The following is a 15,101-nucleotide window of genomic DNA, read 5'->3' as shown; positions in this document are numbered from 1 at the left end:
AGTTTGGGACATTTCATTCAGTTTTTTGTTGATTAAGAATGTCTTTATGTCTAAAATGTTTGTCAAATGTTCAGTTTATGAGATTTTTTAAATTTCATTGTGGATACCATCCAAAAGAAATTAGCTTGCAGAGAGCAAATAACTTTGATAAATGTATAAATTATTTTAATTAAAAATATTTTAGACATCGGTTGTAATAACTATAAAAGCATCTGAAAAGCATCAAAAAGGTAAAACCACTTGACTTGCAAACCAGCGATGCTGTGTCACCATTATGACTGTAATTATTGGGTCTTTAAGCAAGTGACAAAAGACACAAGGAACAAAGACTAGCATGAGAGTGGAGGGTTTGATACAATGTTCAAGACACACATCATTCTTGGCTTTCATCATGTTGACAGCTTAGAGAAAGGAGAAATAATTAAGGATCTGATCCACGGTGACCTGCATTCGATGGACCTCTTCAGACCATTTGTGGGTAGGTAGAGGGTACACTCCCGGTAATACAGGTATGGAGGGTGGAGGAACGGGAAAAAGGACAATTCAGAAAATGGCTCTAAATAACCGAGACAAGCCCCGATAAAGTGTGAGACAAAGAGATGGATTTCCGAATACAAGTGATCCGTTTTAGAGGTTTTGGTTGGATTTATAAAAAAGACTGTTTTCAAAACCTCCAATAACCAAGACAGGTGGAAAATTCACTTACATGCACATTGAACTCCACATCATATTTACATATAATGTTTTAATATTTTCACATTCCTAATAAATATTGAATACCATTTAATTTATGTTTTAAGCTGTTTGGGTATGTTGTAAATTTTAAAGACTAACCTTCACAAGCCTCTTAAATTCTCATGCTAAGTTGTTCTGTAGATTAAAAAAAAAAAAAAAAGATTAAACAATGTGCAAAAACAGCTTTAGGTCATCAAATCTTTAATATTCACCAGAAATCATTTCTAATTTATAAAGATATCCACAAAAAAATTGCCATACCAAAAGCAACATTTCCTTAACAAAAAGAAATCCCCTGAATGAGTTTTTTTTAAACATCTATGAACAATACAAATACATATTAATAAATTTATTTACCAAAAACACACACAAGGAAAGATGGAATATGTCTATAGTCCCTCCTCCTGTCTGGCCCTGCAGAGACCAGCACTTCAGACAGTAGCAAGCCTGCCTGCTTAAGTCGTGCCTGTATGAAGGGACTTAGAGTGAGGGCCCTTATTGATCGTCTTCTATGAGTGAAGTCCAGGCATTAGTTCCAGCAGGGTGGGTAGACAGCTGTCCGTGAGCCACTCTACTGGACCTACATAGCAGGGCTGAGTGGAGCTGGGATGTGCACTTTTGATTTTGATCTCCCCAACATCACTTCTATTGACCGACGCACTGTCCTGTGCTTTACTTGCTGAGAGAAGCACTTGCTGGGGCCTAGCTGGAAGCCCGGACACGAGCCGCCATTGCATTATCCTGGCTGCTGTTGACAAGCTTGTGATGATGAATCTTCCATGGTCTGCTGAGGCCTAGCCCTAATCACTGCTGTCATCTACTGGCAACTGGTGTATCCACTGACCATGGCAATCACAAGTTGGGTTATCGTGGTACACAGGGCTGAGAATCCGAGTGTTTGTTATCTAGGTGTGTGTGTGGACTAGGCTCTCCAAAGTTGGACACAAAGGTCAATCTACACTGAAGGAAGCCCACTTTACAATCTGTGCTCAGTTCTCTCCCAAATTTTGAAAAGGTGAACAACTTTTCTTGGCTGCCCCTTTAATTAGCTTTAATATGAATAAATGGCACTTAACATTAGTCTTCCAAGTACATTTCGATGAAAACAAAGCAATTGTCTCACAAAGAAACTTGATTTGTTCGGTATAATAGTCTGCTTGTATTTGAGAATTTCAAGAGCCCTGGCATCAAATGTTTGTTAGTTTGGTATAATTGTGGCCCATGAAATCTGTTTGTGTATAGTCTAAACCTTTGCCACAAGGATGTGCATCATTTGTGGAAGCCCAGTTGTCTTAACCTTATTGTTTTAAGATTGATGTCATGAGGGGCTTATCACTTGATCTTGTGTCACAGGCTTGGTGCTGCTCTCACTGAGACTAAGAAGAATTATCTTGGTATATCCTGTTTCATCCTGGTGTCCTATAAAGTAGCACCTGTGCATGAATCCAAAGGGACAGCACATTTATTCATTATTATTCATTTTTCATTCACAAATAATGTGAATGTTTCAACTAAAGATGGATCGTTTTGAACGTATTAAGGCCTGTTATGAACACAAACAACCAATGGTAGGTGCTGCTATCTAGTGGTTATTACATGAATTGCAATTACAAGAACAGGCCTTAAAATGCTTCCAAAGTCAACTGTGACCATAACTTTCAATGGCATATCCTTCTATTTCATTCTTCAAAGTAATGATAATATACACCAAGAGTCTTATCAGCCTATATAGCTCAGTAAGTTTCTATGTGCCCACCATTACTGTCAACAGGATATCAGCATTCTCCGAGCTCTCAGAATCTTTCGGCCCTCCTCGTAGTCATCCTGGTCCACACTGATCAGCAGGCGGATACCCTCCGTGCCTGCTGCCATTCTCAGGGAGTCAGTGATGAAGACTCCCTTCAGGGCCTCGAGCAGAGCTCCACTCAGGTAGTCCCCCCAGAAGGCCTCGAGGTTGTCCAGCTCTGTGAACTTGATGTCGCAAACGATGGAGCCTAGATCTCTGGCACGCAGCAGTGAGTTGGCTTGGCTGAATAACTCAAACTGCCGCTCCAGGGGCTGCTGCTTGTCCGAGGAGACACCGTTGCGAAGTGCTGACTCATGCTCCAGGTATTCGGCCCGGACGCGCAGGCGGATATCTGATAATGGAAGAGGGAGGTGGTGATGGAAAATGGGGCAAGGGTGTGGTGGGAGGGGGAGTGAGGAGTGAAATAATGGTAGGGAGAGTAAAGGGGAGAAAGTGAATAATGAGGGCAAAGACACAGCAAGGAAAGGGAAGAGAGAAAAAGTAATAGTAAAGGGTGAGGACAGGGGAGGAAAGGTTTCAGAAAAAGTGAATAGATTGGATAGGTCCACATAACCAACGGAAAAGGGAGGGTCATGAAGTCAAAACAAAGGGAAGAGAAATGGGGACAAGACAAAACTGTTAAAAAACAGCTCATCTACAGTAATGTATCACATTAAGCAGAAATTATTAAGGGGCTTCAAGAGCACAGAGTTCCCTATAGGAAGCGTGACCCAATAAGCTGACCACTGACTGGACTGGAAAGGTACACTTAAATACTTCTGGATACTTCTTTTGATAGAGGCCTGACAGAAGAGAAATACAATGGTGCAGCGGGGCAGAGCAAACTGTTAATTGCGTAGGGCACTGGCGCTTTACCAACCCGACTGTGTGCATTTTGGTACTAAATAATTCATTAAAAATGTGTTTGGGTGAAAATAATTTGACATTTTAAAGTTTACCCCAATAGTGCAGTTCCTTGTTTTTCTCAAGCAATGCCACAATTTGTACGCATTAATTTCAGCTGTTAACTAGATGCCTGCGAATAGAAGAAACTGATGCATGAGAATTTTCATTGACACCTTCCATGGTCTATATACATCGTGGCTATGATACATGTTACCGGTGGGGATAGTTAAGACAATTTAGCAGCTTTAAAACCTGGAGTGTTTGTTTTTTTTGTTCCACCTTCTTTTCTTTCTTTTTTTAAAACACCAGATTCATTGTGATCAACATGTTTAATGCTGAGAACAGATAGCTCCAGGAGTTCCACAGTAACTGGATTGGCGGTCATGCAACAGCACAGTGAGAAAGATCAGAGGATACATACTGTACTGAGCAAGAGCACCGCAGAGATCGTCCCCCATGTCATTATTCCAGAGCTTGGAGTGGAAACCCGCTGCTGATGACTTTTGCTGCAACAGAAACCCATCTCTCCAACTCAAACCCCTTTAGTAGAGGTTAACAGTATCTGCTACCAATTACATCCATTTCACTAGAAACATTCTCCTTAATGTTCCATCCAAAGCTCCACAGAAAGCCATATTATTACCTTTAGATATGCAAACCCCTCCCCAATTAAACCTTTTTTGCTGCTCTCCATGAAACCAATTATTAATTATAATAATAGCACATTTTATTTATACAGTGCTTTTAAAAAGGCACTCAAAGATACTAATTAGGTGACAAGTTATGACATTAGGTGAGGAAACAAAAATCTTGAAGAGTGTGCTCAAAGGAGACAGTCAAATAGAAGATTAAAACAGCTTTAAATGTTAAGAACAGCTGTTTTGGGGAAGTGAGAAGCATGTTTTCACATTATATGACTTCACGTCACTCAGACTCAGAGTTGTGTGTGTGAAGCTCATACTTATGACTCTTATGGGGAGACAATGCCAGGGGTCTTAATTAAGGCACAGAAAGACTTTATCATTACAAGAGAGCACCAAGGACCCAACTTGAATACTAATCAAGGTCTGTGCCTGGTTAACTATACAGTAGCTATCATTCCACTAATACATGGTACATCCTTCAGCTCAAGAGTCACGTTTACCCTTTCTCCATTCATATTTGTTTGGGGCTGTGGGGAATGGCGCAAGACTCGAGAGGGATAAAGTTTGGAAAATGCCAACATTAGAAATGCAAATGTTGAATTAAGGCATTGATTTTGCATCTCTTAACATTTGTAGGAGAGCGATAACCAAACACTGGCTTTTGCATTCATTCTTCATAAGGCTTTAATTAGATTACTACAAAACAGAGGTTTGGATCAAATGGGAAGCTTAATCAATGAAGTTTAACATTTTTAAAATATGCAGGGTCGAAAATAAGATCCAACTAGCAGAAGGACATTGTTCAATTTAATCTAGTTTGCTCATACAAAAAAAATGAAGGCAGAATGTTTTTCTTCATAAAAAGGCATTATGGCACAAGAGTATGAAACACTGACATTTGGCAGGAGTTTATAAAGGAAACATTTAGATAGGCTTTAATAATTTCACTATCACTATCTCATGACAATGTCTTAAATAACTAATGTTAGATTGCAATAACCCTGCTTCAGGTAAATCCATTACAATACAAACAGATAGAAATTTGATACATATTGAAACTTTGTCATACCACAGATCATGATCTTAAATGACTTCAAGTATGTATACAATGTATTCAACCCCCTTAGATCTTTTCATGTTTAATTGTTTTGCAACACTGACTGATGGACTGCTAACATAACCGCTGGTAAGTCTATGTCATGGCAAAAATTGTATTATGAGGACAAAGATACAACATAAACAAAACGGCAAATGTTGCCGATTGGTCATTGGCAAAATGGTCAAGACAACGTTACAAAAACAGTTACAGTACCCATAAGAGAAATGCTGTTATTAATGACAAAAATCTGCTAACTCTGAAAGAGCTGCAGGGTCCCAGGGCTGAAATTGCATTGCTTACATGCTAACGACTCTGTGAGGATGTAGCTTAGCTAAATGCTCACACTTGCATGCTAACGTCATATAATCCAATGATAAAAACAAGCATGCTGATGGTTAGCTAGGTAGTTTATTAAGTTCACCATGTTGGTTTAGCATGTTAGCATGATAACATTTGCTATTTAGCCTTTATATGACCAGTGTGTAAGATTTAGTGGCAGCTAGTGGTGAGACTGCAGAGAGTAACCAACTGAGCACACCTCCCCTCACCTTCCCTTTCCAAGCATGTATGAGAACTTAAAGTGGTCGTGAAACTCAGGAAAAAACTCAAAACTTCCTATCTAGAGCCAGTGTTTTGTTTGTCCTTTCTGTACTACTGTAGACACATGGTCAGTGCAACATGGCGGCCTCCATGGAAGGGGACCCCTTCTCTATGTAGATATAAAGCACTCATTCTAAATAGTAAGAAAAACAAAAATCTTATTTTGATGGGATTATACTCTAGTTAAAACATACTTATGAATATTATATTCCATTTCTGCAAAGTCTGTTCAGCTACATGTCACTAAATTTTACACACTAGTCCTTTAACACACAGTGCATTAGAGGCTGATGGAAATGTCATGGTGTTAGTTTGTTCCCTAACCACATTCACTGAAGACCCGCCCCCTACTCTGCCTCTGATTAGCTCTAATCTTGATATTTTTACCCTAACCATCTCCCATCTCACTCTTCATGCCTCAACCTAACCAAGAAAGGCAACAAGTACTGGCAAAATCAGGGGCGGGGTAGGGCGGGTCTTTGTAGAATGCGGGTGGGGGAACAATGATAAGGTAATGCCATGGGTTCTGCAGGTATTTGGTCATGAGTTATTACAATTCATCCTCAGTGAACTATGAATGCATGTACCAAATTTCACCAATTTCAACAATACATTTCATAGTTGGTTATAGTATCTAAAAAGTCAAACTCATAGTGACACTAGAGGAAAAGCCAAAAGGTAGACATTGAGCTAAATCACAGCGTAAGTGCAGTATTTTAAAATCCTACTAGAGGAAAAGTCAGATGATCACCAAAGTCATTAGAATTTATCCTCTTGAGAACTTGAATATGTCTTGTAAACTTCTTTTGTTTTTTTTCAATTTCAACAGGAAAGGTCAGGGATTCATCAATGTATCCTCTGGTGACTGTGAAAGTTTGTATAAAATAGCTGTTATAATGTAGTTTTTATTGATATTTCATCTTGGACCAAGGTGACGGATGGACGGACAAACACATCTGCCAATCGTTATGACTCTGGGGACAGCAATTACAAGAAATCTCAAAGTGGAAAGAGGTTCTACGGTCTGAAGAGACCAAAATAAGAATTGTCTATCATACTAAATTATTTTTTGGCATAAGCCAGTCACTTCTCACCATTAGAAACAGACTCTCTGTACAATAAAGTGTAGTGGTAGCAGTGTCGTGCTGTGGATTGCTCCCCTGCAGCAGCCCGTGTATTGCTGGTGAATGTAGAGGGTAAATTGAATACCGCAAAATAGAGAGAAATCCTAAAAGGACAAAAAACCTGCAGTCTGCATCAGAACAGTGACACGTTTATTTTTTTCAACACAATAAACTACAAATTTGTGCAGAACTGTTTCCACTTTGACATCTGTTAATCGGTGTCAAAACATTAACCATTGACATCTTTTAATCAGTGTCAAAACATTAACCATCGTGATCAAATATTGCAAAACAATCAAACATAAAAATGTCCAGGTTGGGGGGGTTGAAAACATTTTAAATGATTTGGTTCTTGCAAGCATTTTGACAAATCAGCAGTAAAAGCATTTCAATATTTTGAGGGGAAAATTGTCACAGTATGTCAAGTAGGATGTCTATCTTAAAAAGGGACACAATACTTAGATCAACTTTATAAAATCTTATACAATATTCAATATTGACTTAGTGAAATATTAAGTTTAAGCGATGTTAACAGTTCGACCTTTTGGATCATTACACTGTGTGAGGGCTGTGGCTACGATAAACACCTGCCCTTCATGCAATTACTGTATTTATAGATGGCCTCCATTTGTGCCTTCCAATTTCATACTGAGCAGGATGGAGGTAGAGATAGTGGCACTGAGGAGAAGGCCATTTAAAACCACAGGAACACAGTGATAGTCATTTTGTTAGGGTTACAGAGCACTTCACGCTTCATCAGACACAGAGACATCCACTTAGACAGGACATTAGGAAGCACAGCTTTCATTTTCTCACTTTAAACACCAAGCCCGTTTGGCTTCCTCCATCTCAACCCGCCAAAAAAAAAGAAAAAAAAAAAGTTTAAGTACCCATTTACGAGGAGTCACTTGGCACGGAGAGCTTCAACTCTTTATCGATCCGTTTTTCTGCTGAACGACTGACCAAGAGAGTGGAGAGTTAGGGGAGTACTGAGAGAGAGGCAGACAGAACTCTCTCTTTTCCCCATAGACAAAAATCACTCTGTACCATTTTGCGTAGTTTGAGCATTTAGTGTTCGTTCTCTCCCTCTCATTGTGTGTAAGGATACTGTTTTCCTGACACACACAGGTTGGTCTGTTTAGAACTGCAAACACAAAGGAGAGAAAGAGAGAAAAAGAGACAAGCACAAGTGTGTTGGATATCTGTCAACTGAGTTTTTTTGTTTTTGTTTTTTTTAAACAACAAGCAGGCATGGCACAGAACTCACTTCTATTAGTTGTAAAGAGGATTGATTCAGGCTAATAGCTGGTATTAAAAAGTGAATCAGCTCAGGACTGCTTTTACTGTAGCTCTATAATACAACATGGTAGTGTCTAAGTGGGGTGCTTGGGACTACTCTTACCTTGACCAATTCTCTTACCCTAGCCTTCACCGACCCATTATTTAAGCCTCAACCATAACATTAGTCAGCAAAGTCCATTCTAACATGTAAGGGCATTCACAAGCACCCCATTTAGATAGCACAAACCACTACTGAGTTGAAGGTACAAAAACCTTATAGGCATTTGAACCAGCACTTGTCATTGTCAGAATGTAATTGAGACAATTCAGTGAAAATGATCTGAGAGATGAATCATGACAAGAGAGTATTTGAGGTCTCATTAAATGCTAGGGGCCAGCATTGGACTGAACCACCCTATCTATCTCTGCTCCCTCTTGACAAATGCACACCCAGGGCTCACACGGGGCACAGAGATAAGATACAGCAGGAGCTTCCTTCAGCAGAGCACTGTTGGGTTATTTTCCTCAGAACTGCTTGAGTAAAGGTTACACGGGTGTTAACAGCTGTCTGTTGGCAGCCATTTTAGATTCACTGAAATTAAATACAAGGCCAGTCCTTACAAACGGACAGGTACGCTCACCCAATTGGCATTTGTATAACTTGAGACTCCAGAGGTGACTCATGTGAAGTTTAAGCCAGTATGAGTTGAGTTGTTTGGATCTCAAAGTCGATGTTTATAACTGCTTGTAATGAAGATGTTGTGAGAGGAGAGAATGGCTCCAAATGGTTTCCCACATCAGGAGATGACTGGCACGTTCACAAACATGTCCAACATATTTCTGATTTGTCTTTACAGGTTATAGACCAGGCTTTATTACCCTGAGTAAAGTTTCTAAGATTGTGCATGAACATATTCATGACCACCTATTTTGTGTTTCAATATAGTATACAAAATACAGGTGATGGCATTATTTTTTTTTATTTTTTAAGTGTTTTGATAAAGGGTCCCAAAATGCAAAATGAGTAACTGGGTATTGTTGGGCTATCATAATTTTGTGACCTTCCATCAAATCACTTTTTGTATCAGTCCAACATAAGAAACAGAAACATATGTTAATGGCAGCACCTGTATTGTGTTGTACATTTCTAGCAAAACACAAGTAATCACAACCAGCCCTGCTGAGACAAAGACGCAGTTTGTTGGCCACATTTGTGAAATGTGAGAAGTTAACCTGAATAACAAATAGTTTCCATAAAAATCCTCAGGGAATATTAGTGAATTGAAATCAGGCTTTCATAGCTTAACGTATTCCCATTAGAATGGTCGAATTAACGTTGGATTTTTAGAGAACTTTGTTTTTTGGCATGTTTGCCTTTAAACACCAGCTGAAGACTTTTTGGATATATTTGAGGCTTACTGCAAAGGACTCTGTCAGTTCTGTGAAACACTTGACACCAACAACCCTCATCAGAAATGGATCAATTAAGGAGTCTCAAAAACAGGATATTTTTGTCATCCACAGTGCACAACACTAAAGAACATTACAGGACGGTTTTTGAGAGCAAATTGTGTTTCCTAAGGGGGGTAGGGTAGGGGGTAGCTATATTATGATACACAAGCATCGAATATAGAGCACAGTGGCAGCATCACCCCCTGTGGTAACAAGGGGGGAGAGCCTCTTTTACCTTAGGCATCGGCCCAGACTTGTGAGAGAGCGCATGACTGAGTCGATCACACACACTGCAGTATGTACAGACAGAGTGTAGTGACAGACTTTTTTGTTTTGTTCCTCAGTCTCCCCCTCTGTCTCCATGATCCTTTGTGTCTTAGGTTACTCGTTCTGAGTCACAATCCTGAGTCAACCTGGTGGAATCAAATGTGGAGTCAAGACAGCAACATGTTTACAGTCACATCACTCATCCTGAATATCTAAAAAGGGCTGTCTCCATTGTTAGATGATTTTTATTGAGTCAAAGTCATTGGGCCTTTGTTGTATTAAGGATTTCTGACAACAGGCAATGATGGACGTTCAAAAGGAATGCTTAGAAACGTCTGCATGAATGACTAAGCAAACGTCACAAAAACGGGCAACAGAAGTTAGTGTTATCACAATCTTATATAGGTGAGAGAAACTAGCACTGGTCTTAATTGAAAAGGCAGGCAAGAATGTAGATGGGAATCAGGACATGGGTAATGGATTACAAGTGCAGCTTTCAAGTGGCGTTATTGTTTCGAACAACTGCTCAAAATAATTTTTCACTAGATACTGTATGTGGGTTTGATGGTGAGCTCTTGTGAACGCTTTGTATCTAGCTTGAAGATAAAGCAGAACAAGGGCTGCAGCAGGTGGTGACTGGACAATTTGTATCAAAAGTGTAGACAAAAGGACAGGAGACAACCTACCAGTCTGGGCTCTTATCAACAGCAGCAGCTGAACATAATCAGGTAATAAAGAAGTTAGAGAAAAGGTGAAATGAAGGGGGAAAGAATGCAAGGAAGTACCAAAAGAGAGACATAGATGCTGCATGTTAAATCAGACAGTTAAGGAGATACTGCAAGTTTAAACATATTCATAATGTGAGAATGAAAGTAAAACACGGAACAGCTGAGTTATAAGATAGATGTCATTCAACTGAAGAGGAAGGGCAAGCAATTTTAAATTTCATGATTCATTTCTATGCCCTACAGTTGAATTAATGGTTGTGAACCACTCTGCTAAAGTTGTAAATCAGACAGAGCCCTTGAATTTTTCATGTTTAAGATGTTAAGTCAGCATCTGCTGCACAGACAAGGAATAAGTTGTTTAAAAATTGTGCTGCCAGACAAAAAAAAAAAAAGGTTCTAGCATTGTTAACAAGTAAGTCTGTTGTAAGTTAATGCTCAAATAAATATCTTACTGTATTCAACATGTAAGTGCCACTGTTGTTCCCTATACAGCAGACAAAGATTTTCTTCCCAGGTAATATGTGATATTAACTGGGTAAGTGCGGCACTAATTTTAAGTAGTTTAGGCAATTTTAAGCAAATGCTTCAGTGAATGTGACACTAAGAGCTCAGAGGCTAAATTAAGCATTGGATAAAGGTGTTTTCCATTATAATACTGTGCAGTTCAAGGGCCTTTTGGCATAGATAGTATGCTGACACTTTGCAGCCAAAATCCCTCCATTATATGCTTGTCAGGCACTGAGAGTGCTTGTGTGGCTGGTGTATTACCAGCTGTTAAACAGGATCAACTGGAACATGAGATTCTTTTGAAGTATTTTACTAATGTGTCAAACTTTCTCCCTGCTCTTGACACTTTCCTTTCTCCACCGAGGGGAGAAATCAACACTGCTGAATCACAGCTTTGTAACACAATGAGTTGAAAAATAAATAAATAAAAGTGTATGACTCAGTGTGCAAGGTTTCTGTGCCTTGTGACTTTTTTTTTGAATGACAGTTAAAAAAAATAAAAATAAAAATTCAGCATAGAAGAACATCAACATCAGAACAGAAAATGTTGTAATGCTGGACAAGATGTTGAAATAAATAAAACTGGAGCTGATAGTTAGTACAAAAAAAAAAAGAAGGGGAAATTATCTCTAAAAGAAAATGATAGGAAGATGAAGACAGGAAGGAAAGGGATGACGAAAAAAGAGACAGATTAGAAATGCAGGGGCAGCTCTTACCGCAGGATGCTTTGTGTGGTGGCAGTGGTGGTGGCAGTGGCTGGACCTGCCTGCTTATTTTCCTAGGTTTGCGGCTCCAGCCATGTCCCCTCTTCTTCCTCCTCCTGGGGGGTGGCCCAGGCATTGGAGGGTAAATACCTGACAAAGCAAGCATGGAAGTAGTTTTAGAAATGAGCACTTCTTTGTGTAGAATTGCTGTTGCACTGCTTTAATTCTGTTTTTCATCTCATCACTTTCTGACAAAACTAGCTAAATGTTACCAGTTGTTTTTTTATAAACCAGCCATGTTGTGTATATTTGACCAAAACATCATATATTTTCATTGAAGGTTCACCATGCCATCACCGCGACATTAAAACTACATTTAATTCTATACTGTAGTGCTGACCCTTCAGAGATGTATAGTAGTGTGGTACATGTTTGTAGCACAGAATGGAAGGGATAAAATGTTTGTGTCAAAGAGGGTGCAGTGGCTTTTACTGAAATGTTACATGCTGTAAGGAATGATAAACACTGGTTCTGGACAGTCTCCTTCCTTGACGGACAAAAAGAGCCACATTCTATACTACAGTGCACTTGCCTGTTCTCAATTGCTGTGTGAAAGAAGGAAGAGGTATTTCTGCTTGTCTGGAGCTGTGTCGCATTCCAGAGGTGCACACCGATTCTCTGTCCTCTATGCCATACCTCTGTCCATTTCTTTCTGGAGATACTGAATAACATAAAAACATGGATTTAAACTCATCATTAGGCTATCAAAACTAGGACAGGATTGTGGGTCACACATCCTAGAAGGCCGACATAGACAGAGACAACACCCAAGCACTCAACATAGTCTCACAGTCTGATAATTAACATCCATGTGATTCAACCTCACCTGTTCTCCTTTTCTTGTGGGACACTAAAGGCAGCAGGTCATGACGGGTGAGTACTCTCAGTAGTTCCAGTAGGGGCTCCAGGTTACCATCACTGAGGTATTCTCGCCTCTCCAGCTCCAGCAACAGCTCAAGGCCACTCTTGGGCATATATGAGGCCACCAAGGGATGCTGGGAGCCCTGGGGCTGAAACCGCCTCCAGGCTTTTAGCAGCTCGGGACTCGGAGACACCCCTGAGTCAACTGCTTCGCCTTCACTGGGTTTAACTGTCCAGCCTGCTGGATCAAGTGGGTGTGCTGCAGAGCAGGCTTCATTTAGAAGAAAAGAGAGTACCTCAATGTCAGGCTCTGTGAGCTGAGAACCAACTATTTCAAAGACCTCATGGAGAGACAGCATCCCATAGTAGTTGAGGCACTCTGTTTCATCCCAGTAGAGTGAGTCCCTGATTGGGTACCCTGGGTGAAGCATTACGGCCATGGTCAAAGTTAGCCTACAGCACCTCTCCACCGTCCAACCCGTTTTGACACTGTTCACTGTTCAGGGGAAAAAAAGAAACATGACACACTTTACATTTAAACAGAAATTTAAACAGACATGTAGAGCTAAACTCTCCAGCTGTGAAATTAGGAAATGGCAGTATATGAGTCAACTAACCATCAACATAAATTAAACTGAGCTGTGCTCTTACTGCTATCTAATTAAATTGAGCTTGCTTTTTTTGGTTTGATTAGTAAGGACTATTTCCTGCCATGTTGTACAATTAAAAGTTACTCTTACGAAAATGAATGAATTCGGTAAGCCTGGAAATGTGAGTAAAGTCTACTTTGTCTGTAGGTAGGTTCCTTGACCAGTTGTCTCGACAACAGGCAGACAAAACTAGCAGGTAGGTTAGCAAAAATGAAGAGCAAGCTAACTATGTAACAGCCAATGTTTCTAGGCCCGTATCAGCAAGCTCAGCAGTCCTACCTATTTTTCGCAGTCAGCTCGGCGCTGTCTGCAATGCAAAGTGTCGGCTGTGAATGTGTTATGTTGTCGTCGTTTTTCAAAATATATCTACTAAAGCAGCTGGGCAGCCAGAAGAGACAAGTCGCTCTTCACACGCCAAGCAGAGGCCGGTGGAGTGAGTAAATTACCCCCTTGGCACGTTACGTAACCAGTCACGTTTCTCTGAGAAAAAAAACATAACAAAAACATAATAAGCATCTTAAAAAAAAAACCTCACTTAACCATCTGTTTTGCTACATAACCCAACTCAAATGACCAACTGGGGATACATATTATCTATTATGTCCATATTGGACAAGAATTAGTCTTGCATGTCCGATAACTGATGTTAAGGGATATTACTTGCTAGCAAATAGTTAACGTCGACAGCTGACGTTAGCTACACACAGGCTGGATAAAGACGGGCCCTGCGTGATATCAAGGACACTGTTAAAATAAACGGATATAAACGTGTCCAATGCATTTAAAAAGCGCTATTTGAACATATATTGTACTTTACGACTCACCTTCCTGGTGATTACTGTTTGATGGTGAGGCTACTCCCACAGCGCCGTGCAGCACACAGTTGACAGCAGCACAATAACACAGAGAAACCGACCAATCACAGGCCGCCGCCAGCTCAGCGACGTCAGGTTGAGAGCAACTGTTTACTGATCTGGAGTCAGATCTTCTCCACCATCTTGTTATATAGATGCAGCGTTTTAAACTCTATTGTCTCAACTGTAATGTTGGAAAAATAAAAAGTGTGAAGTTTGTTTCACTACCACTGGAAAATATGAATAGCTAAAAGTGTACATCTGTCAACAATATATAGAATATGCTTTAAACAGTGTTTTAATTACAAAATAAATGTAACTGTTACAGTTACAGAGAAACAATGTGTAATGAAATTACAGTTAGGCTACTTATGAAAATGTTTATGATTACAAAGGGGGATACATCTGAAGTCGTCAGACCTGTACGATTTTGCTCAGGAGGAGGGATTTTTTCCCATTTTATAAATATTTTAATATCATTTAAAATATATATTTTGTAAATAAATCTTGATGTGGATTTATTTGGAGCACAAATGGTCTTAAATGGTGTCACAGTACCAAATAAACCCATGCCAGACTTTTGACTTTTATTCATAACATACATTTATTTGATATCCCAACATCTACATGAACTAATGAATACATTTTCAAATGAGAGATACATCTTGCTTTATAAGAAATGATCTCCCTTATAAATTATGTCAGTATCCATCCAAAACACCTTAATTTAGATTTTGGTGGCTTAATCTAAAATTCGTTAGAAAATCAGAAAAGTAATTAAAAAAATAATCAAATGTATTATGCTACATTACTTTGATTAAGTAATTGAAATAGTTACATTAC

General features: G+C 39.5%; 1 protein-coding gene across 2 annotated transcripts; it reads right to left on the bottom strand.

The window, feature by feature from the left end:
* Positions 1–955: 955 nt before the first annotated feature.
* Positions 956–14,262, bottom strand: dedd1 (death effector domain-containing 1). Of its 2 annotated transcripts, none has more exons than XM_062421846.1 (5): positions 14,229–14,262; positions 12,720–13,250; positions 12,426–12,554; positions 11,846–11,983; positions 956–2,873 (listed from the first exon to the last, which is right to left on the bottom strand). In XM_062421846.1, the coding sequence occupies exons 2-5, from the start codon at positions 13,192–13,194 to the stop codon at positions 2,500–2,502; spliced, it is 1,116 nt and encodes a 371-aa protein (XP_062277830.1). In that variant the 5' UTR covers positions 13,195–13,250; positions 14,229–14,262; the 3' UTR covers positions 956–2,499. The 2 variants fall into 2 exon arrangements, with proteins under 2 accessions (XP_062277830.1, XP_062277832.1); XM_062421848.1 differs by lacking the exon at positions 14,229–14,262 and adding an exon at positions 13,684–13,789 and having other exon boundaries at positions 12,720–13,243.
* Positions 14,263–15,101: the final 839 nt, after the last annotated feature.

The sequence above is a fragment of the Scomber scombrus genome, chromosome 7 (genome assembly GCF_963691925.1).
Source record: "Scomber scombrus chromosome 7, fScoSco1.1, whole genome shotgun sequence".
NCBI classification, from domain to species: domain Eukaryota; kingdom Metazoa; phylum Chordata; class Actinopteri; order Scombriformes; family Scombridae; genus Scomber; species Scomber scombrus.
This window is presented reverse-complemented; position numbering and strand designations above follow the sequence as displayed.

Excerpts from the sequence above, each read along its gene's own strand:
- dedd1 (XM_062421846.1), bottom strand. The coding sequence starts at position 13,194 with ATGGCCGTAATGCTTCACCCAGGGTACCCAATCAGGGACTCACTCTAC. Across the intron at positions 11,984-12,425 it reads CACACAGCAATTGAGAACAG|GTATTTACCCTCCAATGCCT; the intron begins GCAAGTGCACTG and ends TTGCTTTGTCAG. Across the intron at positions 2,874-11,845 it reads ACCACACAAAGCATCCTGCG|ATATCCGCCTGCGCGTCCGG; the intron begins GTAAGAGCTGCC and ends TTCCATTATCAG.